The sequence below is a fragment of the Fukomys damarensis genome, unplaced genomic scaffold (genome assembly GCF_012274545.1).
Source record: "Fukomys damarensis isolate Sample0158 unplaced genomic scaffold, DMR_v1.0_HiC HiC_scaffold_28, whole genome shotgun sequence".
NCBI lineage: Eukaryota > Metazoa > Chordata > Mammalia > Rodentia > Bathyergidae > Fukomys > Fukomys damarensis.
This window is the reverse complement of record NW_022900940.1, coordinates 31,535,166-31,558,991: the sequence shown is the minus strand read 5'-3', so window position 1 is coordinate 31,558,991 and position 23,826 is coordinate 31,535,166. Positions and strand designations below refer to the sequence as shown.

The window sequence follows — 23,826 nt, the reverse complement described above, 5'->3', positions numbered from 1 at the left end:
CCAGCACTGAGGAGGCTGAGGCAGGAGGATCGCTGTGAGTTTGAGACCAGCCTGGACTACACAGTGATTTCCAGAGCAATCTGAACCACATAGTGAGACTAAATCTTGCCTAGCCGGGTGTAGTGGCACACTCCTGTAATCCCAGCACTGGGGAGGCTGAGGCAGGAGGATCGCTGGAGTTTGAGACCAGCCTGGACTACACAGTGATTTCCAGAGCAATCTGAACCACATAGTGAGACTCTGTCTCAAAAAAAAAAAAAAATCTTGCCTAGATTCTGGATGAAACTCAGGGTGTCCCTTTGGTTTTGATGTACACTTCCAATAATTAAAAAATTGTAGGAACCCTTCCTCACTTACTGCTGAATTCTGTCTTACTGTCTTTTTGATCACTTTTATTTAGGCATAATTTAATGCAATAAAATTCACCAATATTAAGTGCACAACTTACTGAGGTCTGATGAATGCATGTAGCCACAAATAATTATGAAACAACATTTCCAGTGCCTCGGAGTGTCCTCTTGCTCCCCTGTAGTCCCTCTCTGCCCAGCACTTCCAGTCCCTTAAGTTGCTGACGTGCTTTCTGTCACTGGGATTCTGCCTTTCATCCTTGCTGCACATTTCACTACATTGTTCCTTTGTACTGCTGAGTAGCAATTCTTTGTATAATATATGAAAAAGTGTTTATACATTTTCCACTTGATGGTTATTTGAATTGTCTATTGAAAATTACGATCTTTTCATGTTTTAACAGTCTAAAGTCATTTTTGAATTCAATTCAGTGTCTTCACCCAAATATTAAAAACAAATTCACAATTACAGTATCTCATGGGCCTGTTAGAGGACAGCAGTGTGAAAGGTCACAGAACACAGCTCAGGATGGTTCTCCGCACTTACTGCCACGCGCCCATCTGAACCCAGCTTCCAGACTTTCCTCGACCCCACCAACCTTTACTCCCACAAAACCGAAATTAGCAACGCACAGAACTTGAGCCAGCCAGGAGCTACACAAATGCGCGTCTTCAGGTTGTTTCACTAGCTCTCGTTATTCACCACAGGGTCATTCTCACATCAGTTTTAAAATGCCACCACTTCCACAACAACAACTACACTCACTTTTCTTTTCAGCTATAAGCAGAAGCAGGTCATCAACTCAGAGGCAGTGGTGCCACTGCCTTCTCTTGGAGTGTCCTGTGCATAAAGAGGGCCGGTATCTCTGAGCAGACAAGGTGAATTATACCTACAACTCATTAATGAATATTCAAACGCCCTTATGATGATACTTGGAGATAAAAATACACTGCATTTTTGTATCACAGATGCTTCCAGAAAATACCTAGTGCTGGCTGGGTTTTTGTCCTATTGATGAGAAAGGTATTATTTTGGTCTTTCAATTACACTGGAAAGCAGTGACTGCATTCAATCCAAATATGTGTAGGAGGTATTTTGGAACCAGACACTTCATGCAAATGTGACATATTCTCTAGATTAAATTCTTTTATTTGAATTGAATGATGTTCTGATCACTATGGCTATAAAATCAGTTTTCAAAATGCAAAGTGGTACATTCTTCAGAAACAATTTTATTTCCCAGTATACTTAAGGAAAAAAAAAACTTTACAGAATTGTATTTCACGCATATTTCTCAAATCATAAATAAACTACCCAAGTTAATTATTTTTTACCATTTTAGGAATCTAGCCCAACATAATCTTTAATAATTTTATTAAAATAAATAATCTGAAATATTATATATATGTGTGTCTGACCAGTGAGCAATTATGAAACAATGATGTCTAAATTGTAACCAGGTCCATTGTTAAATGCTTCATTAAATGATGTTACAGGCTGTTTAACTAAGAGTAGCATCTACTACCAAATGTAGAAATATATATACAGCTAACTTGGTCATTTGGTCTAAAGTTATAATCATTTAGAATTATAATAGTGTTTTTTTAAAAAAAGAAAGTCATATTTGTTAGTTCTTCCCCATGAACCAGTAGATCTATTTTCTCAAAATAATCATATTCTATTTTGTGTATGTGCATATTATCATAAGGAGTCTTTCTGCAAAATCAGTTGAAAGTAAGGCCAATATATATGGTAGGCATGAAAAAAGAGATTTTTGGGGTCAAACCAGGTCAAATCCCGGTACTAGCCTAGATGCTAATAGTACACAACACAATATTAAAATCATGGAGATATATTACAATCAAAAAACTTTATAATTTCTGCTGGTTTTTGTTTTTAAAGTTAGCATGACTATCAATTCATTTAACTTAAAAAACAGTGATCTGAGAAAAGAAAATCATTTTAAAACATGAATTACATGTAAAGGTTTTTATAACAGTAAAGACATTTATTAAACTAAAATGATACATAGGAATCAGATGTCTAAAACTTTCAGACACATCCTACCTAAGTTAGGTAGCACTGAATTAAAAACTATTCTACGTAATATTTTTTGACATAGTTGTCTAATATCTAAATCAGAGCATCTTGAATAGCAGAATTCTAAATCTATTATTCAGTCCCCAAACACAGACACACCAAAGCAGAGAAAGCTGCACTACCTATTGATAGGCTCATACTCTACTAAAATTCAATTTTAAACTCAGCCTGTGGCCTTATTTGAAGCCAAATGAATATGCTTTTCTTTACTTCAGGTTTAAAGACGTTTGCATTTCTATGGAAGGCCTGGGCTTGCACCACTTCCCTCTGGGCATTCCACTAAATGGATTTGTAAATCAGCATCGAAGGAGTAGTCTCAGGGGAACAGCAGCACCTCTAGATTCTCTTCTGTGTTTTTTTTTTTTTTCATTTTCAACAAGGAAGCAGTTAGTTTAACCCTGAGTTTACATTTCCGGTTCTAAGTAACACCTCTTTGTAGTCTATTATTATGTGGTTTTCATCTTTTAAATCAAAGGATATGAACTTAAATGCCAAGAAGTTTAGAAGTCCAGAAATATACACGTTGTCTCTTCTAGCTGATATTTCTATAAATAACAGAGAGTAACAATAACTGTAAAGGTTACACTTAAGGACACTTACTGTGTGTTTGATGGTGATAAGCATTATTTCTGTCCTAACTTAGTGACTTTATTTGTTGTTGCTCTTTCCCCATAGCACACAAGTAGCAGGTGCCAGGGCCAGCTAACACCTACCAGCCTCTCACTCTGCCTGCAAGTCTCATTGGTACCAAGGTCAAACTGTATTAGTGAATCAAATGGCTACCGGTCTGTGGGTTCTCACGACCCACACACGCTCACCAGCTTGCCAAATGTGAGAATGTGTGGATAATTGTGCCTTCCTAATTATTGTGACTCTAAATGGAGAGCCTGATATAAGTCAATCTGGAGTTAATAAATTTTGTGTTTACATTACTTATATTCACACATTAGAAAACACTAAAGAAAAACTCCAAAAAATGTCAAGTCCCACACTTTTTGTCCATTTAAAAAATCTGTAATATCTTCTTTTTTAATGGATATATAACTTATATACAAAAAGTGCATAGCATCTAAGTGTATCACTTTTCAAATTTTAAAACATTCACACCGGTGTTTTTACCATCTTAATAAAGAGAACATTTTCAGCATTTTAGAGGTTTCCTGCTCCTGCCCAATTAATACAACCAGCAGAGATTACCATTATGACATCCCTGAATATAATTTTTCGCCGAGTTTTGCTCTTCATACAAATGTAACTGCACACTATGTACAGTTTCTTTGTATCCATCTTCTTTCATTCAACATTGTATCTACGAATCCCGTGTTCCATGCCACCTCTATATACTATTCTATGTATCGATGGGCATTCAAGATGATTTCTACTTGAATTTTTATAAATTTACTCTACTATAAAGTATTTCTGAGCATGTCCTTTGTTGAATATAGCAGTTGTTCCCCTGACATACATATCCAAGGATTACATTACTACATTGGAGAGGTTATGTAGGTGAAGATTCAGTGCAGGCCACTAAAGAAGTTTTCAGATTCTGTACTACAATACTGCTGTGCAATTCTGGCACTATCTAGAGTTACTGTGCCTTCTATAGGTTACAGGCACATTTCCCAGCAAGAGGGCCCTTACTTCAGTACCCAACACAAGTTTAGGGGCCCCCAAGCCAACTGCACTTCCAAAAAACTAAATACAAATTTGTGGGTTCTCATAAACCATGCAGAGTAAGTTGCTAGAGTGAGTTATATACTTCAAAAAGGTACTATACTTAGGAAAGACTACAGGACATGAATCCAGGGAAATTGTGTGCCATCATTCAATAGGTAAGTATGAAAGCTGAAGTTAAAGTATTCTTTTAATATATTGTTAAGTAAAAGGATGTTGTGTTATGCTTAAAATAATGTAAAACTATGCATTCAGAAATACACAACTCGAGATGGTGGCAACAGGGAAGTGTGCATGTGTCTTAAAAATTGAAAAGTGATACACTGAGATGGTATGCGCTTTTTTGTATATCAGTTCATTTTAAAAAGAGAGGAAAAATTACAGATTTCTTAAATTAGTCAAACAAAGAGACCCGCAGGGCAAGAAATAGAAAGCTGCCAAATATAGAGCTTCTACATTCTCTCCTAATGGAATTAGGATACACTGCCCTTCCTCTGCCTTCCCAGGCAGGAAACTCACACCTTGCCGCTCAAAGTTGTCATTGGGCTTTCCTGATTTAGTAGTAAGGCCTGTTTGATATTGTAATTGTGAACCTGAAAGAATTCATTCTCTCTTGCTCTCTTGTATTCCTCGGAGGTTGAGGTGATAATCACATGACACAAGGCCTTAATTCTCTAGTCTCTTAGCCAGTCTTCCTGATGACTGAACCTCATCCTGAGTCAGTCCCTGTATTAGGCAGGAAAGTACAAGGTGTTAGAACTTAACTTCTAGGAACTGAACTAAATTGTTTACTATAAAACAGTTGTAGATTTGTATACCTCCAAGTACATAATTTCACACTTTTTTTTCCCCATAACAGAGAATGCAAATTTCCTTTTACTTAACAATACATCAAAGAGTACTTTCATTTAATTGAAATTTTCATACTTATCAATTAAGTGATGGCACACAATTTCCCTAAATTAATGTACTATAATTTATCCAACCAATCCTTGTTGTCTGATGTTTAAGTAGTCACAATTTTAAACAGCACTGCACGGATCATCAGTATGATATATATCATCTAAAACCCACAACATTTTCCAGCTGAACAGAATTTCCAAAATTGTATTTTATCCTTTCCCTGGTAGTGGAAAAGGGGCAATGGGCAAGTTTGTTGCTTGCCACTTCTAGGTTCTTGTCAGTATAATGCAGGACATTAAGCATAACTCCTCTTCTTTGTCCTCAAATAGGAAGTGATTAAGGTGGTGAAGATGTAGTTAAAATCTTTCTCATTTTACTTTCTAGTTGTTTATTTTAGCCTTTCAACACTTTTATTTTCTCTCTTCTAAACTGGGGTGACAAAGATCGCTGTTTGTTTATGCATTATGAACTGAGTAAGCTGTATACGGAGCCAGTGCCATTCTGCAACACAGAAATCACACATAGCTTGCTTCTGCCACTTTCATAATAACAAGACCTACCATTTCTTTCTAGCTGCCAAAATGCAAATGATACAGATATGGCTCAAAGCGTCTGTGTGATCCACAGCCTTCCAGAAAGACATGAATGAATTCAACTACACTCAACTTGAAATTATATTTGAAGAAAATAACAATATATACATTAAAGTAAGAACATGCATGGTGTCACATACTGCTTGTGATGCCCTACAGGTCACGTCTTACTAGGTCATCACGGTGTCTCTATAGTCGTAGGATACTGCTTTTATTCCCATTTTTAATATAAGATATCTCAGGGACAGGCACATGAGATTCGTTGATTAGCATTTCTCAACTAAGCATTTCCAGAGCTGTGATTTAAATCCAAGAATTCTAAGTCAGACACCTGTAATCTTAACCACCTTGCTATAATTTTTCACAAACAAAATAAAATAAGTTTAATTAAAAAACATGGAGAGAAAATGTCAAGCTCTAAATAAAAGACTATATACTCCAAATATACAAAGAAGCCTTAAAAATCACTATGTAGAAAATAAATAACAATAGCAAATGTTCAAGACTTACTAGCAAGCAATTCATAGAGAAGAGCTGAGCGACCAGAGGATGTATAAAAGGTTTGGTTATCATAAAACTGAAAATTAAAGTAACAAGAAATAAACTGTTGGCAAAAATAAGTTTGACAGCAGTAGGCACTTTGAAAAGCAAAGAACTTTGAAAAGCAGGAAAAATTTGGAAGCACGTAGCAACATTGAAAATGAATTTAACACATAACCCAAAGATTCAATTTCAGGAGAAGGGCTGGCTCATGTGGACCAAGAGGGCATCAAAAGGAAGTTTACTACAGTCTTGTTTGTATTAGCAAAAATTCTGAAACAACTTCAAAATTCTAGCCAACAATGGGGAAATAACAAATGATCAAATATACAAAAGTTACAAGAAACTCCTTACATATTTATTTCAGCATGGAGAGATAAAAAGCAAACTGTAAAAGAATTATCTATGACAACAGAAGCTAAAACAATGACACATACCCATAAATAATAAAGTAGGAAATTAAGATAGCACCATTTTCCCACTCATAAAGAAATAATGTGTCTAGGCAATAACCATCTATTACTGATGATGTACAGCCCAGAGAGCAGGTGACTCCTGAAAAATTCCAGTGCCATCTATGAGGAATTCTTGCCAGATATCAAACATGAGTGTGACAAGAGTCTAGATGTAATTAGCTGTTTGCAGGAAATGGGAGGAGAAGTTCAAAGTATCTGTATCCATAAAATCAGCAAATTTCAAACTGGGGGGGAACTGGAGAACCAATTACATGTTTTTTAAAATAAATAAATACCTAGAAAATAACTGGAAAAAGATACTTCTAAAAGGCTTTACAGACTATAAAATATTTCAACAAATTTCACATAATAGGCCTTGTATGGCTCTTGATTCTAATAAACTAAAAAATGTAAGTAGAGGGGGGAAAGTAAAACTATATTAATAAGAAATTATATTTTAATTCTCAGTTGTGATAACTGGAACATGGTTATAGGTTTTAAAAGCTTATGATGAGAGGGCCAGGGATTTAGTTAAATGGTGCCACTCTGGACTTGCAAGCGCAAGGTTCTGAGTTTGATCCCTGGTACTGAAAAAAAAAAAGGTATGATGATTTAGAGATCCATAGTGAAATATATAAGGATATGATTACAACTGGGATTTAGGAGGTAAATGGCTGAGGCTATAGATGAAATAAGATTAGTGCTGATTTGATAACTGCAACAGCTAAGTGATGGATATGTAGGAATTCATTATTTTATTCTTTTCTTATTTATGTTTGGTATATTTTGTAATGAAAAGGAGTAATAATAACGTATATAAATGTCCCATACATTTTAAAAAATGTATTTATTGATATATACAAGTAGGAGAATGAAAATATAAAGAAAGAAATATTCCCAATTCCTAATTGTTGTTGCCTTTGAAGATCTTAGGATGGGGCTAATGCAATAACTAAAGAAGTCTGTAGCTATAGACATAATGTTTCATTTTTTCAAAAAATATAAACCAGCTGGAAGCAAAATGATAAAATATTAACAGCTGTAAAACTGAGTAACTAGAATATGGTTGTTGTCTATAATATTTTGTCATACTTTTTCTTCAATATTTTTTAAATCTAAAGGTAAAGTACACATCATTCATTATTAAATATGAGACATAATAATTTGGGAAGATACCTTTATTCATATTTCTATGGGATCTGGATTGGTAGGGAATTTAACAGGAATACCACTTACCCAAAACTAAGACACCGCCTTGCACAGGGTATGGTGGTGCAGTGCCTAATGGAGAGTCACAAAGTCTCAAAGTTTCCATACTTTTTTCAAATAGCAAAGGACATAAATGAGCTCATTAGACAAATTCATTCAACTAGTGGTAGGTGAGTTGAATGAACCTAATAGGTTCACCAACCTATCAGGCCAAGCCCAAATCTAGTGATTTGATCAGTTTAAACAGGAAATGCAATACTTATAAGCCACATAAATACATTTATACAAAAGATAAGTTTTTCAATAGGAAGCTCAATTTTGCCACCAGACTCAAGTCAAATCTCTTTCTCAGAACTCTCACCTGACCGTCTTCAACTGTGCTAGGTCCTCCCCTTTACTTTGTACAATACTCATCACACCACCTGAAGACATCTCTTGACTGGCTTGTCTCTCTTAAGAGAATAAAGTCAAGAGAGGGTTGGCTCCCCTGTTCTTTGTATTACAGTAATTAGCAGAGTGGCTCTGAAAGGCTTAATGTGCATCTGAACACATAATCCCAGTATGTGTTAAATAAACTGTACAACCTGAAGCCAAATATCAAAACTATGTCGCACTTGCCATAGTATTAATAACAGCAGTTAGAAAGCCTGGATTTTCAAGGGTACATTAGGTAAGGAGACAGAATTTATTAGAAGAAAGCGTATAGGAGAATGACAGTGATATAATACAGGAAATAACATACTTCGCTCTAACAGTAGAATCTGTGGCAGTAAGCAACCAAGAATTTTCTTATGATCTATTTTCACCCAACCAACAGAGAAATGATTATCAGGAACTCCCAACTACAACTTAGGCACATGTAAGGTAATGTTTTTCTTCAAAACATTTTTTGAACTAAAGTTAACACCTATAATGATCCACAGATCAGCTAAAGAGGAACTGATTTTGTTCAGAAAACCAGGGCTTGAGCAGAGACATTTGGATACTCTCCAAGTACTTAGGACCTGTCAAATATAAGAAATATTACATTGTCATTAAGGCTATGTTCCTTAATGTTCTGTGAATAGGTTAATAAAGCAAAACCAGCAAGATCAAAGTAAAGGTTGGATGAGCTTGAGTGCATCCTAGGACATTATTTTGCTTAGAATCATTTATGTGTTCGACTTGTGTTCAAGCAATATCATGGAATACCCATAGATACTTACAGTCCAAGACTTTGAATGGATAAACACAATTTATCATTTTAACCCTAGACATGACTTTAGACATCATTTATGCATAGAGTTTCCGGCGGGTAGTGACAAGTGATTCACCCCCATCCATATCCTCTGTGGTTCTTATTGCTTTCCTGGAACCTAATGAGTATTCAATACATAACTAAAGCCTATACTTAATAAATGAAAAAAAGCTACATTCTGGAAAAAAAGGTCTGAAAAAACAGGAAGATAAAGGTTATTTCAGCCCTTAATGGACTTCCTTGTTTGCTATAAGATTTACCAACACATGGCAAAGTCTCTCTCCCAGGCATGAGCACCCATATTACCTTTCCACAAGAAGGAAAGTTAGTGCTGCATTAGTCTTTAGGGTTGGTCTCTGAATAAAGTCTAAGGTAGCTAAACACAAAAACTCCATATTTGAGACTCTACTTGCAAGGAATGCTCCAGAGAACATAGCAATATTGACTGAGCAAGAAAACATATTCTAGAAATCCATGCTATCACCATCGGCATCAGAAATCCACAAAGGTATCTGGAGGTAGGTCACTGAAATATAGTCCGAATATTGAAATCTACTGTACACTGAGTTGGAAGTAAAGGTTAAGACAACATCCTTGTATGTATAAATTACAAATTGTTCAATTTCAATAATTTTCTCTCACTCTAAAATATGTCCTTTCCTCTTTAATGTAGTTAAATTTCTTCTGCAAAATCACAGTACTATTAGATTGAGGGATTTCATTGCTTAGATCCTGCTTTAAAATTAGAATGTGAAAGCTTCTGTTAATTGGTTATTCATATTTATTTTAAAAAATTTAACTACATATTAGTTTTTCAGGGCTGCTGTAACAAAGAACTGCAAACTCAATGGCTTAAAACAACTGATCTATATTATTTCACAGTTCGGAAAGCTGGAAGTTCAAAACTAAGGTGTTCAAAATGTCCTGCTTCCTTTTAAACCTGTAGTGGAGAATCACTCCTTGCCCTGGCACTAATTTTAGGATGTCTTCTCCACAGGAAAAATGCATATTAAAATTAGGCTTCTTATGTAAGTTGCCAAAAAGGAAATAGTCAGTGGGTCACAAAGGTCACTCCATGTCTGCTATTCTTCCAGACATGATCAACGTTAGCCTTGAACAATTTTGTGATCCTTAAAGGAGTAGGAAGAAATGAGCTTATGGAAGTGAAATTCAGAGATGAGGAGACTAGAAGCAGTGTATCACTTCAACACAGATCTTTAGTAATGAATCTCCAAAAAATTGAAGAGTTTTGTTGCAGCATTGGTGTTGGAAAACAGGGCCACTGCACTGAGCTATATCCCTATATCCCCAACCCTTTCTTAATGTATTCTGAAACAAAATCTTATTAAGTTGATAGCTAAACTGCCCAGGTTGGGCTTGAATTTGCAATTCTCTTGCTTCAGTCCTCCAGAGTGCTAAGATTACAGGGGTGTGCCACCAGGCCCAGTTTAGATACTTTAAAAATGTTGCAAAATGAAAGTTATAAAGCCTACAGAAAAAAACTAAGCAAAATGCACATTGGTCTGAACTACATAAATAATTATCCTAGTTGGTTAGCTTCTAGAAGACATAGATTTTGAGCTAAATAATTTGAGCTGTACATTTTTCTTGCTTCTTTGCATATTTAGTTCTTTGTTTAAATCATTGTTTAATGCCTTTGAGAAAGTATAATAATGTGTGGAACAAATTCCTTTTCTATAAACTGTCTAATCTGTTCTAGCATGAAAATTCTAAGATAACACCTACTTATGCCTAGTTTTATGTTGTGCATAAAAATGCAATACACTTAGGTACTAACTTATGTGCTACTATTTATCTAACAATGCCTTATAGAAAGTCTCACATTGTTAATAATTTGGTATCATTCAATTTTTTTTTTTTCATTCTGTGTTTGGGCTAGATTTGAAATACTCTACTTCTCCTTGTATCAAATATTCTTCCATTAATTTACGTCTCCATCTACGCCACAGCGGCTCATATACGTCTTTTTCTTAAATAGTGTTGTAGAGTTCAAGTCACAGGGACATTTTATTTGGAAAAACAATGCCTCTTGAGCTAGCACACCCCTCTCTTTCTAGATTAATTCTCCTTTCTCCTTGCACCAGAAACTTCTCCACTAATAGAGAACTGCTAGCCACACCTTCAATAATCCAGTATAACTGACTGTCTCCTTATATTTTATAAGGTTCTTTCCTTCATCTAATCTTTATTACTTATTTGTTACATGTTTAATGCCTATTCATCTCTCTCTCTATATATATATTCCCTTTCCCCTACCTAGAGGACCTTTCTAGTCTCTGAATAAGATGTGTGCATGTATACACACACACACACACACACACACATACACACACACATACACACACACATATATATACATATACATATATATATATATATATTTGTATCTTCCATTTACATATTTATATTCTCCTGTACCTAAATTGCAAAAGGGAGAGTATGTTTTACTTTTCTTTGAAAAACAAGTACTTTATTACAGAAATTGCTCAGGAAAGATTTGCTGTTGAAAAACTAAATTACAGATGTCATGTAAAGGTATCTGTATTTTGGAGCCTAGGTGTAAATACTCAAAATAAATAGTATGTTTAAAAAGTAAAGCTAATAATCTAACTTAGTTCAACTCTTAAAACACTTGCCATGTTTATTTAAGGAAATTGTTCTCAATGATGGCTATATAAAGGGAATGACTTGGTGGTTTTGTTAAAGATACAGAGCCAGGGGCCCAATAAACATGGCAGATGTACTTTGGTGTTTAAAATGCTCCTTGAGGCTAAAATGACATTAAATGGCTAAAAACATATTAAAAATGATAACAGAGTAATATTCATTTTATTAACATGCTTTCATTGATATTTTGAGAAAACCAGTGTATTCTTTCTCAGTAATAAGTCCTTAATCAAACACTCTTTTAATGTATATGGTATTATCTTATTTTACAGAACCAGGCACTGAGATAACCAAGGATATATGATTTTCCATGGTCACCAATATATTACCAGTCAACTCCAAGATTTAAAATCAGGTTTATTAAAATCCAGTGTTTTCCCTACTCATCATTATGACTCTCAAACCTTTATAGTACACAACTGAATTTTTGAACACCATGTAAAAATAGAATCTGTATGTGGTTTCTGTAGGGGCTTACAAACCACCAGGAAAAAAATGCAGAAAATACTGAGATTCCACCTTACCCCAAAAAGAACAGCCATCATCAAGAAATCAAAAAATAACAAAATGCTGGAGAGGCCGAGGGGAAAAATACCCTCTTACATTGTTTATTTAAATGTCAACTAGTAGGACTGCTATAGAAACTGTATGGAAATTATTTAAAACACTGATACTAGAAATTCCATTTGACCCAGGTATTCTTCTAGGTATCTTCCTCGAAGATTTAAAGACTCCATATCACAGACATACATTCACATCCTTGTTTATAGCAGCACAATTCATATAGCTAAATCTTGGAAGCAGCCTACGTGGTCACCAACAGGCGAATGGATGAAGAAAATGTAGTATTTACATGCAAGGGAATACTACTTTGACATAAAGAAAGCCAAACTTGAATCATCTGTAGGAAGTGGATGCACTTTGAGATGATAATACTGAATGAGATAAATCAGACACACAAGTTTAAATAGCATATGGTCTCTCTTAAATTAAAAATAAAGAGCAAAATAAATGAGAGATAATAGAAAGTAGGGAGACAGATCTTTCTCAAAGGGGAAAGGGATAAAGAGATGGGGGCAGTGGGAGAGAAAGCAAAAATGGGGACAAGAAAAGGAATTGGGACATGTGTTATGTACACAAACCAATTCCACACAAGGAATGGAAGCATTATATACTGCAAATCTGTAGAAACCAAAAGAAGGGAAGGAATCAAGTGATGCAGGGTGGGCGGGGGAAAGGGGATCTGAAAAGGAATTAAGAGGTGTAATATACAGTGCCAACTTCCCACAAAGAAAGTAAACATATGTACTGCAAATGTACTACTAAACTAAACTGACAGAGAAAACTAAACCCGAAGATGACATACACAGGGCTGTCATAAAGGGCTTCCAAATACATTTTAGGCTATGTTTAGTCCCTGAAGAATTGCTAAAGCTCTGCCTCACTTCTCTCTATATTCTCCCCTCTACTCTTGACTGTGTTTCATTTTCCCATCATTCTGAAGACTTACTGAAATAAGTTAGAAGCTTCAAATCAGTTATGATGAATTGTGAAGGTCAAAGAAGGATGAAGTAAAGGGTATCTAGAACTCCAGGAAATTCTAAAGATCAAGCGCACCTGAACCCCAGGTGAAGGTAATCCTGTACCTAAGAACCTCTCAACTATGACGGTACAATCACCTTTTGGTAGTATTTTTACTACTTTCATTTTTTTAGCATACAGAAACAAACATATTTTTTAAAACATCCTGAATACAGTACTGTTGAACTACTGTACCCTATAGTATAAACTACATCATAAACTAAAATATAAACTCTTAACTACTTAAGTCACTCTTCACATGGCCCAAAGGAGCTGGAAAATCCCCAATGATTTCCCATGAACAAGCACATTCAGAACCACTGATTTAAGAGGTTATTTTGTTAGTTTGAACACCACCTAGAACATTTTGTGTTTCCCAAGTACTTCAAGAACTTCAAATCTTCTTTAATAGGGATTCTTGGAATATGCTGTGCTAGATTTTCTCTTCCATTTTTATTTATTTTTATCAAGTAATGCACATACGGTAATAAATCAAATAATATGAAATAGCTTCAGATGAAAAGCAAAACTCTCCACTCTAAAATATACATTTTTTTCCTTCTTCAATTTCTAACTCTTTAAAATACACTTATAACTAATGGTAACCCATCCTTCTAGGTGTTGATTGGGAGGGACTAAAATTCCAAAGCTAATAAACTACATTACCAGTACTATAACTTTATCAGTACCTCTGTCTTCTATTTGGATGTGAAGGGTTTCAGTTGATTCAATTTTATTTGGTTCCAAATTATGAATCTTGGCTCATTCAAAAGAGAGTAGTTTAGGGCTTATATATATATATATATATATATGTTTATCCATCAATTGCTTGAAGTTTTTAGTTTTGACTCCTACTTACATTATTCAAGCTTTCCTACTGTTTCCGTTTTTGCTTTTTAAAATAAATGATGCTTTTATCTTAATATAAATGTTTTTTTCTCTTCTTAATCAATACTCATATTTTTTTTGCCCTACCAGTCTTCTGCTTTCCACTGTATTCAGCTCTTATCCAATTTCAGACCCTAATTCCGGACATTCTCCTGGGTTCTGATCTTATATTTCTCTTTATACTTTTCATCTCCACACACTCCAATTCTCCCTCTGGCTTTCAGAAGTATTTAAACTGTTCATCAGTTTGTGACCCAAAACATCTTTATTATTATTATTTTTTTTGCCACTATGACTTCTTTTTGAATTTCTTTAAATTCATGTCAAAAAACTTTGGGGGAAAGTAGTTATATATTTATGTACTTTGTCATTTTGAAATAAAATTACAGTCTCTCCTAACTGTATTTTAAAGAGCAAATAGAAAGAGTAATCTTGGCTCCTAAAAATGTGCACCCATCCCCAAATGCCATAGTGTCTAACCTCCATAAATTTAAGTCTGCAAGAAAAGGATTATTATTGTTTGGATTTCATAAAACATTCAATTTAAATAATCAACCATCTAAACAATATTTTAACATCAAGAACATAATTTAGGATTACAACACTTCCTCTAAAATCTTCTGGGAACTCTTAAGAGTTGTTTTTCCTCTTCTTGGAATATGTAATTCCTTCCATCATGAAAATAATACATGGCAGCTAAAACTACATTTTCATCCTTCCTCTGTGGCTGAATTGACTTTGTATTTTAAATTAACTTTCTAAACTAGTTCTACAGATCTTTCTGGATAACAATTTAATTTTTGCAAAGCATTCTTAGGTCTAAAAACACTAAATATAAAAATGCAATCACAATAAAGAAAATATACCAGTAATGCAGGCTTCTGCTTATTAATTACTTGCCACAATAATCTCAATCCTGTCACTTCTGGGGTGCTAATGGTAACTACTGAAGAAAAACACATAATGGATCAAGTGTCAGGCTGCTAGGCTAAATTTCAAACAATTCCAAAACATTCACCAGGAACAGACCATGCACAGCATGACACAGCTTGGCAAGAGCTCCAATAACCATTTGTACTTTATCATATAAATCCAAACAGGAATAAAGACAAGTCAATACCAAGTTGAAATATATGGCAATGGGGATACCTGGGCACAGAAAATAGAGGAATGAAATGGATTGCAAAAAAAAAAAAAAATAATGTACCCTGATTTACAGATTTGGAGGTGAACAAATACAGGTGCAGTTCCAGAACAGTGATGCACTAATTTTTTGACTTTGAGAAATAGTACTTGGAAGATTAAATGAGTGAATATATGCAAAGTGCTTAAATTAGATGAGGTACGTTCCAAATCCATGAACATACTGAGTTTTCAGAGGACAATGTCAGATAAGTAGGAGGGATAGGACTTTTATGTTGTATTTCTAATGTACAAGACCATAATGAAATACAGAACCATTAAACACACTCCGTATTGATGCTGATGTGATAGAGAATTGCAACAATGACCCGAAGGCAAAATGGGAAGCAGTTTGGTAAGTTTTTAAGAAAGAGGCTACGCATGTTGGCATACATGAAGAACAGACCCACTCGGTACTGACAAGAGGGAAAGGATGTCTTTAGCTGGACTTGGTGGTAGCAACTTTCAACCGCAGCACTTGGGAGACGTGAAGCAGAAAGACCGAATGTGGAATCCCCAGCTGGGCGAGGCTCTGTCTCAATATAAGTAACGGCTGGGATGTAGTTCAGTGTGAAGGCTCTGGGTTCAATTCTCGGTACCACTGGGGAAAAAAATGTCCTCTACGTGGAGAAAATCTTCGCTGGGTTTCTATGCAGCTTTGTTCGAGGAGGAATATGGAATCTAAGTGCTGTGGTAGTATAATGATGTAAAACAAATCGTTCTGACCTCTGGAAAGGAACTCACAAAAACAAAGGATAAACACATAAATAATTTTTAATTCAAATGAGAAGCGCTGAAATAAAGATATAAACAAAGTGCCTTGGGACCACAGGAGATGAGTCATTTGCTACGTTTGGAGATGTCCTGGAAGACTGCGAATGAATGATATGTGAGCTGGCTGAGCGGAAGTGATTTAGATGAAAAAAGGAAAAATGACAATTATAAGAGAAACAGACTATATGAAGGTATAAACTAATGTGATGTTGTCAGTAAACACTTAAATTTTCAGGATGAATAGAGAGTAGTATCGGTGGAAGAGATGAAAATGACAAGGAAGATGAGGACATGCGCTTGAAGTATCCTGGGTGCTTCGTTAATGAAACTGGACTTCTGAGCAATGCTACGCTGTAAGAATCATTCAGCTCAAATGCATATACACAAAAATAATTGACAAGAATGTAAAACAAGATCTGTACTCAAGAAGACAAACTGAGAAGCTGAGGCAATAGTTCAACTGAACGATACGAGTCACAACTCAGACAGTAGCAACTGGAAATTAAGAGAGAGATTGGGAGGTGTTTTAGGAGACAAGTTTGTAAGTTAGCATTCTCTGTTTAAATTAAACCCCGATAGAAAGCTACTTTTTCTCATTTGGGTAAAGGAGTAGGAATGACAACACTGACTATTAAGGACAGTGGCACAGTTCAGAAAGTTACACCGATAAAGAACTTAATGAGTTCACACTGGCAACATACAGTACTAAGTATTATGTACTAATAGCAGGTTTTATATGTAGCATATAAGCAGAAATTAGATGTCCAGCTCAGGAAATTAGAAATAAGGCTCAGGAGTTTCAAAGTGTGATGTCAACTTCGTCAATTAAATTCTTCTAGTGTCACTGAAGACACAATAGTTCTGGATAGGTAACCGGTCTCTGAGTAAAGTTAGGAAGGAGAGGGCTATGGAGACTTCCTGGGTCAGCACTGAGGTCTTGGGATAGAAGATGAGAGTTGAGAGGTGGAGGAAAAATTGCAGAAAATGCAAAGTAAGTCTCCAAGGAAATACAGGAGCTGGAAGAAAAGAATTATCACACAGGCTGATGTCTATGCCATTTGTGAAGGTTTTACTGTAAGCAGTTTTTTTGTGTTCTACTACTTTAACATCTGTCAGCTTGCAGGGCTGTATTCTACACAGCAGGCACTGTGACTGAGCCTGGGAATACAAAGAAAGGACCAAGCCTCTGGCCTTAATGAGTGGCAGTGTAGTGCAGAAGACAGATGCATATAATGACAACACAATATTGTGATACTTGATGTACAACAGTTCACAAGGGGGGAGAGTTCATGAATTTGCAGGAGTCTGGGTCAGATGAGCCTTTATAATGGAGAGAAGTTGCAAGTTAAGAGCATAGTGTTTTTCTCAGTAAGCCTTCTCAGTAATTTAAATTAGGTCCTTCTTTTAAGATTTTCATCTGATAGCTGAAAGAAAAATTTCTGATTAATTGCAATTACTGGCTTCTTATGAAAACTTACCTTTATTTAAAATTCATGATATTTTATGATCTAATTTTTAGAATATATAGTGTCAATGTTTAAAGATAAAAGCTTCCTGGTTTAATTGAAGAATCTATGAATAATTCAAGCAAGTTTGCAAGAACAAAAAAAGCATTTATCAAACAGTGCACAATTTATAGAGATAATCTGTAAGACATCTTAAAGATATTAAAGAAAGAACTAAATAAATGAAAGACGTATCATGTTTATGATAGAAAAATTGAAAATAATTTTAAAAAGTGCCTTTGGCCTCTTTAAATTAAACTGAGTCAATGCAATTCAAGTCAAACAGCAATGAGGTTTTTTTCACGGGATTTGATAGGGTAATTCTAAACTTACATGGGAGAGAAAGTTATTGAGAATAGAAAAATCATACTTAAAGAATGAGAACATGGAGAGGCCATATCCTCTCAGACAAGAAGCCTTATTATAAATAAAGCTAGAGACTGAAAGTGTCACCCAGAGAGAGAAACAGAAATAAACCAATGAAAAGACCTGGAACCCCAAAGCAGATCCATTTTCAAAACGCAATGCATTCATTAGTCCATGTGTTCAGTGTATACCAATAACCACTAATTATGTGTGTGGCCTATTTCTGGATGTTGAAGTTACAGATAAACAACAGAAACTCCTTTATTCATTGTGCTTATATTATGTGTATGTGTTTGGGGGGTATGGGGATGGCAAATCCACAATAAAATAAGACAAATAGACACAAATTCACATCTTCATGAGTACAATGATGAGACACAAAGTGGGGAAGGACTGAAAAAAATTAAGAAAGTATTGTATTTTCAAACTGAATAGCTGTGTAGTATCTCACTGAAAAGAAATAAATAATTTTAAGGAAAACTCCTAAAGGAAGTGAGGAAGGGAGCACGCTGAGACCTAAGGCAAGAGCGCTTCAGAGAGAGGAAAATAAGATTCAAAGAGTCTTGAGAGAGAGGGTATCTGAGAGCCTACACGTCTCTCACACTGAATGCGCACTTAATGAGTAAGTGAGGGCAATTATTTGCAATGAAAAGAATGAAAATTGTCTTTATACCTCATGTCACACACAAATATTCATTCCCAGTATATTATACATTTAAATGTGAAAGATAAGTCTTAGAAGACAAGGAAATATTTTAATTGCACTAAGTAGGAAAAAATTTTTTAAAAATAAGACCAAAAAGAAGGCTTCATGAATGTAAGATATTTGTTCATCGTAAGTTACTGTGGGCCGGGAACTTAGCTCAGTGGTTCTGCCATCTGCCTGGCAAGTGCAAGGACCGGTGTTCAATCCCTGGTACAAAAAAAAAAGTTACTGTAAAGAGAACAAAAGGCAAGTCTTAAACATGAAAAAAGCTTAATATTCTCATGTATAAAAATTCTAACAATTAAGTAGAAAAATATCATAATGTAAGTAAAGTGGACATTTTACAGAAAAGGTTTTGCAGATAACCCTATGGAAAGCTGATTGACTCTGTTAGTAATTAAAATTATGCAAATATTTAAAATTATTTGGGATTCTACTTTTCATCCATTAGACAGACATAAAGATTTTTAAAACATACAAAAGTACCAATGATGAATATGTAGAATAAATGAGACTTACATAGTTTTTCCAACAGTGGATCCTAGTGCTATAGGAAACTGCAAATCCATTTCTGCATGACAGACTCTGGAAAAACTCATGCAACTATGCACAAATAGGCATGGGTAAGAATGTTACTAGTAGCAGTCATTGTAATAGCAAAAAACATGTATGCAAATATGTTCCTGAAATGGCAGACATATAGCTTCAGGTCTATTCATGGAACAGAACAGCTGTGTAGCACGATAAGAAATGAGGCATAGCAAAATACGTCAACATGGATGAGTAACAGAAATTCCCTGTGTAAATGTATGCACTATATTTCTACGAAGCCAACAAGATAATCCTTGAGACACACACACACACACACACACACACACATATAAATATTTAAGATAATAAAGGAAAATGTAGGAATAATGAATAAAACTTTTTTGGATACTAGTTACATTTAATAAGGATGCAAGGGGATAGGACAAACGGAGCACAAGCTATTTTATTTTGTATGATTTATTTAAAGATTTTAACATGAAAAGAAGGAACAGAAATACAGACTACATTATGATGACCAAGGCAGTATTCTACATGAGACAAATTAAAAGAAAACATATTTATAAAGCAAATGTACCAGCACAGAACAGGCACAGTACTTGAAAGGCAATCTAAGCTACATAAGCATAAAAGGATCTGACCACAGGCTTCTGCAAAATAAAGAATTTTCTAGAATATCAAAATGCCAACCATTCTGACTGTAAACTGCTTTATTCCCCTGGTGAGTATTCTGCGAGAACTTCTATATAACATGAAAAGAAGTGGCATGACACTTGAAGACTGCAAAAAATAAAATGCTGTTAAAAACATATTTTAATGCAACTCTGTATAAAATATACACAATAAATCTCACTACCAAAAGACTACCCTGAAAAAGGTTCACCCCATTAAAGAAAAATGTTCACCATCTGTACAACACTGGTAGAAAATGGACAAGATTTTGTTGGAGGAAATAAGGAAGACATCTAAGGAAGCTACTCATTTAAAATCTGTCCAAAACGTTGATGATGTTGTACCTGGCTGCTATACCATTCTAAACTATTTTACCATGAATTTAATTTCTACTTTTTCTCAAAAAAATGTTCAAAAGCCAAAAGAATTCTAATGTGGGCTCAGTAATATATACTATAAATAACTCTGCATGTGATTATTCTACCTAATGAAATGTCCTATGGGAAAGAGCAGCAACACTTAAAGATCATGAATATAAACATATTTCTGACATGAGAGAATATAAGTTTATATTTTGATCACTGCTTTTTGATGGAAAACAAGTTCTAGGCATCAAGAGATACATGTATACTCCCCAAACAGATGTATGTATGTACATAAACATTTTCTTTTGAGGTTTATATTACTTTCAAACTTAGTTATTTAAAGAAAGACAACATATGAGTACGAGCATTGGAAAAGTTACATTTACAATGAAATGGAGCATGAAAAAAAGATGACTTATTAAATTGCTACAAACTTTAAATTGTTCTAAACTTGAACCTGCATAGCTTAACTAAAATTAAATCTTACTAAGGTTGTGCCACTCTAACTTAATGAACTACTTAAATGATCAGTTACTTTTCAAGTCCTTTACATAAAAATGGTGCTAAAATAAACAAAAGAATGGTATATCTGCAACTATTTAAACAAAATGCTAACCACTAAGTTTAATAAAAATAGTCTGAAGAACTCTCCCTAAAATGAATGCGACTCTCCATTTCAAGTGTTACTGAACTAAGAAAAAACTAAGGAGATAGAACTAAAATATATGTGTGTTGTGTAGATTTATTCAAATTTGTTAGTATTTTTACAATTTTTCTGAAGAATACATAAACTGTGGCCTAAAAATACAGGTAATGTGGTTTGTGAAGAAACAGGCATAGTTAAAATGCTCTACTTAAAAGACAAATTATTTTCTTGAAGAGCAAACAACAAAACAAAAAATTACATATTACATCTCCACTTAATATATGGAAGAATGTGTTTATAAGTTTGGTTAAAAAAGTGAGTAACTCCTTGTTATTTAAGTAAATTACAAAAAGAGCTACAAAAAAAGCACAGTATCCTCTATTATAGAATATAACAATCAAGCATTATACCATTGTAACTTATTAACATTTAGATGATGTTTACCTTTCACATCCTTGGCAGAAAAACGGTACTAAAACAGAGTAATGTTATATCTGGCGACTCTTTAAATAATAAATTGCTAAGCACTAATTTTAATAAAAACAGCTTCAAGAACTCTAAGAACTTTAATAAGAACAGTTTGAAATTAATGTAACTATGTTTTTAATGAGTTATTCTACTAAATAGAAAATATAATTAACTAAGGAGATAGAACTATAATATATGTGGTTTGTGTAAATACTTAACTACAACATACAATTATAATATATGCATTTTTATTTGAAATTGTTATTTTTTGGATTTCTCTAAGGCGACATAAACTGAGCCTCAAAAGTACAAGTAATGTGATTTGGGGAGCAACTAGCATAGGTGAGACATTTTACTTAAAACAAAATTGTTTTGTTGTATCTTAAATGTAAAGAAAAAAAGATGAGGCACTATGTCTCACTCTACAAATGGAATGTGTATACAAGAGTGGTTAACAAGCACCTGCCTCACTGTTATTTAAATCAGTTCATAAAAAGAAACTCTATCAAAAATTTCTATATTCTCTACTATCAACTATAAGAATTAATTGTTACATCGAAGTATAACCACATGAAAAAGTTAAAATTAGCTTCTAGACAACTATAAAATGGTCAATCAAATCCTAGGTGGTGACAAGTTTTTCCAATTATCAAATGGCAATGCTGGCAGAATGCACACTTGGAACCTGGAGATCAGACCTATTCTTCTTCATACATGGATAGAGGATTGATATACTCAAACCCTGCAAATTCACATTCATCAGTCTTCCTCACGATGTCATCATCATCTGGGGTGAGCCGGACAGGTTCATCAGTAAACTGAGAATCAAAGTTGTCCAGACCGAATCCCCCGGACATATTTGGTTTAAAGGGAGGCACCACCTGCTTTCGCTCCATCATCTCCCAGTTAACACTGCGAAAGAACGGATGTTTCTGAACATCAAAAAATCCCCTATGAGGACGACAACCCAGTCGTTCTGCTGGGTCCCTGTTCAGAAAACGCTTCAGGACACTCACAGCTTTTATGGACAGACAACGAGGTATGAAAATGTCCCTTTCCAAAATTGCTTGCAAGAGATAATCAATTGAGTTTTTATAACGGTTACCACAGCTCTCGGCAAGATGGAATGGAGACTTCCCAACCATCATCTCATACATCACCACTCCAAGAGTCCACCAGTCCACACCGAAGCCATACTCCTCCCCTCTTATAATTTCTGGAGCCAGGTAATTAGGAGTGCCACAGAAAGTGCTGGTCGTGTCTCCCGGCTCTAAGCCTTCCTTACAAATACAATAATCACACAGTTTAATGTGCCCTTCTGAGTCGAGTAATAAATTGTCCAACTTCAAATTTCTGTACAGTATCCCTCGCTGATGGAGATAGTTAAATGCTAGACTGATTTCTGCAGAGTAAAACCTGGCATGTTCTTCAGCAAGTGTTCTTTGTTGCTGCAGGTGAAACATCAGATCTCCCCCATCTACATAGTCTAGAACAAAGAACAGTCTGCTTTCTGTCTGGAAGCAGGAATGCAGTCCAACTAGAAACGGACAATCAGATGCCTGCTGTAAAACGTGCTTCTCTGTCCTTACCCGGTCAGTGTTGACAAGCTCCTTTTTCACTGTTTTCATCGCATACATACGATCTGATTGTTTCAGTTGAACCAATAGGACTTTCCCATAACTTCCTCTGCCAATCACGCTGAGCAAATCAAAGTCCTGAAGACCTAAACCACGTGCAATTTTGCCACTTTTCCCAGTGTTCCCTGCCTCATTCTCTCCATCAACTTGTTCTAAAGCCTCCTGACCTGAAAGATTATGTGGGATCGCTGTCTGTGCAGGGCCTGAGGTCATGGTTGACAGATCCACTGGCACCATGGGCTCTGATGGTAGAGAACGCTGCCCACAGTGAACTGTGACAAGTCGGTGGCACTTCTTGTGCACCGAGAGTTTACAGCGGGTGCACTTATACACCTGGCGGCCAAGGCCCCCTACCCGGTCTGTGCAGACAGCGCAGTGAGCTCGCCTGCTGAAGCGTTTGGCTTGAAAAGCGTGGCCGTTTACACAATACAGCTTTCTCCAGCAGCCTGCAGCTCCCTGGCGGATGGATGTATCTTCTGCTGGACAAGGCACTTTGGGATGTTCTGCTATACAAGGTGAGGCATTAACTAGAAGCTCAGAATCTTTCTTTAACTCAGAGAGCATCATGGCCTCTTCTAACTCCAACTGAGGTGACACGGGATAGGAGTCTCCTTCCTCCTCTACCCAATCTGTGGTGAAAAGCTGTTTATTGTCCAAACACCACACATCTCGATCTTTATCACACAGGCCCTCAAAGGAGCTGGGATTCTCAAAAGACGTTGTCATGATGTCTCTTCCCA

At 35.3% G+C, this 23,826-nt stretch overlaps 2 protein-coding genes across 9 annotated transcripts in view; both read right to left on the bottom strand.

Moving 5' to 3' along the window:
• Positions 1-23,826, bottom strand: part of Znf385d (zinc finger protein 385D) — an 867,824-nt gene that overhangs the window by 116,561 nt on the left and 727,437 nt on the right. The window lies entirely within an intron of this gene.
• The window catches only part of LOC104861077 (protein kinase C iota type-like), a 2,395-nt gene continuing 678 nt past the window's right edge, over positions 22,110-23,826 (bottom strand). The window contains exon 2 of the mRNA XM_033756890.1: positions 22,110-23,819. Within this exon, the coding sequence (XP_033612781.1) occupies positions 22,148-23,819 (1,672 nt within the window). The 3' untranslated portion in view covers positions 22,110-22,147. The remainder of the gene's footprint in view (positions 23,820-23,826) is intronic.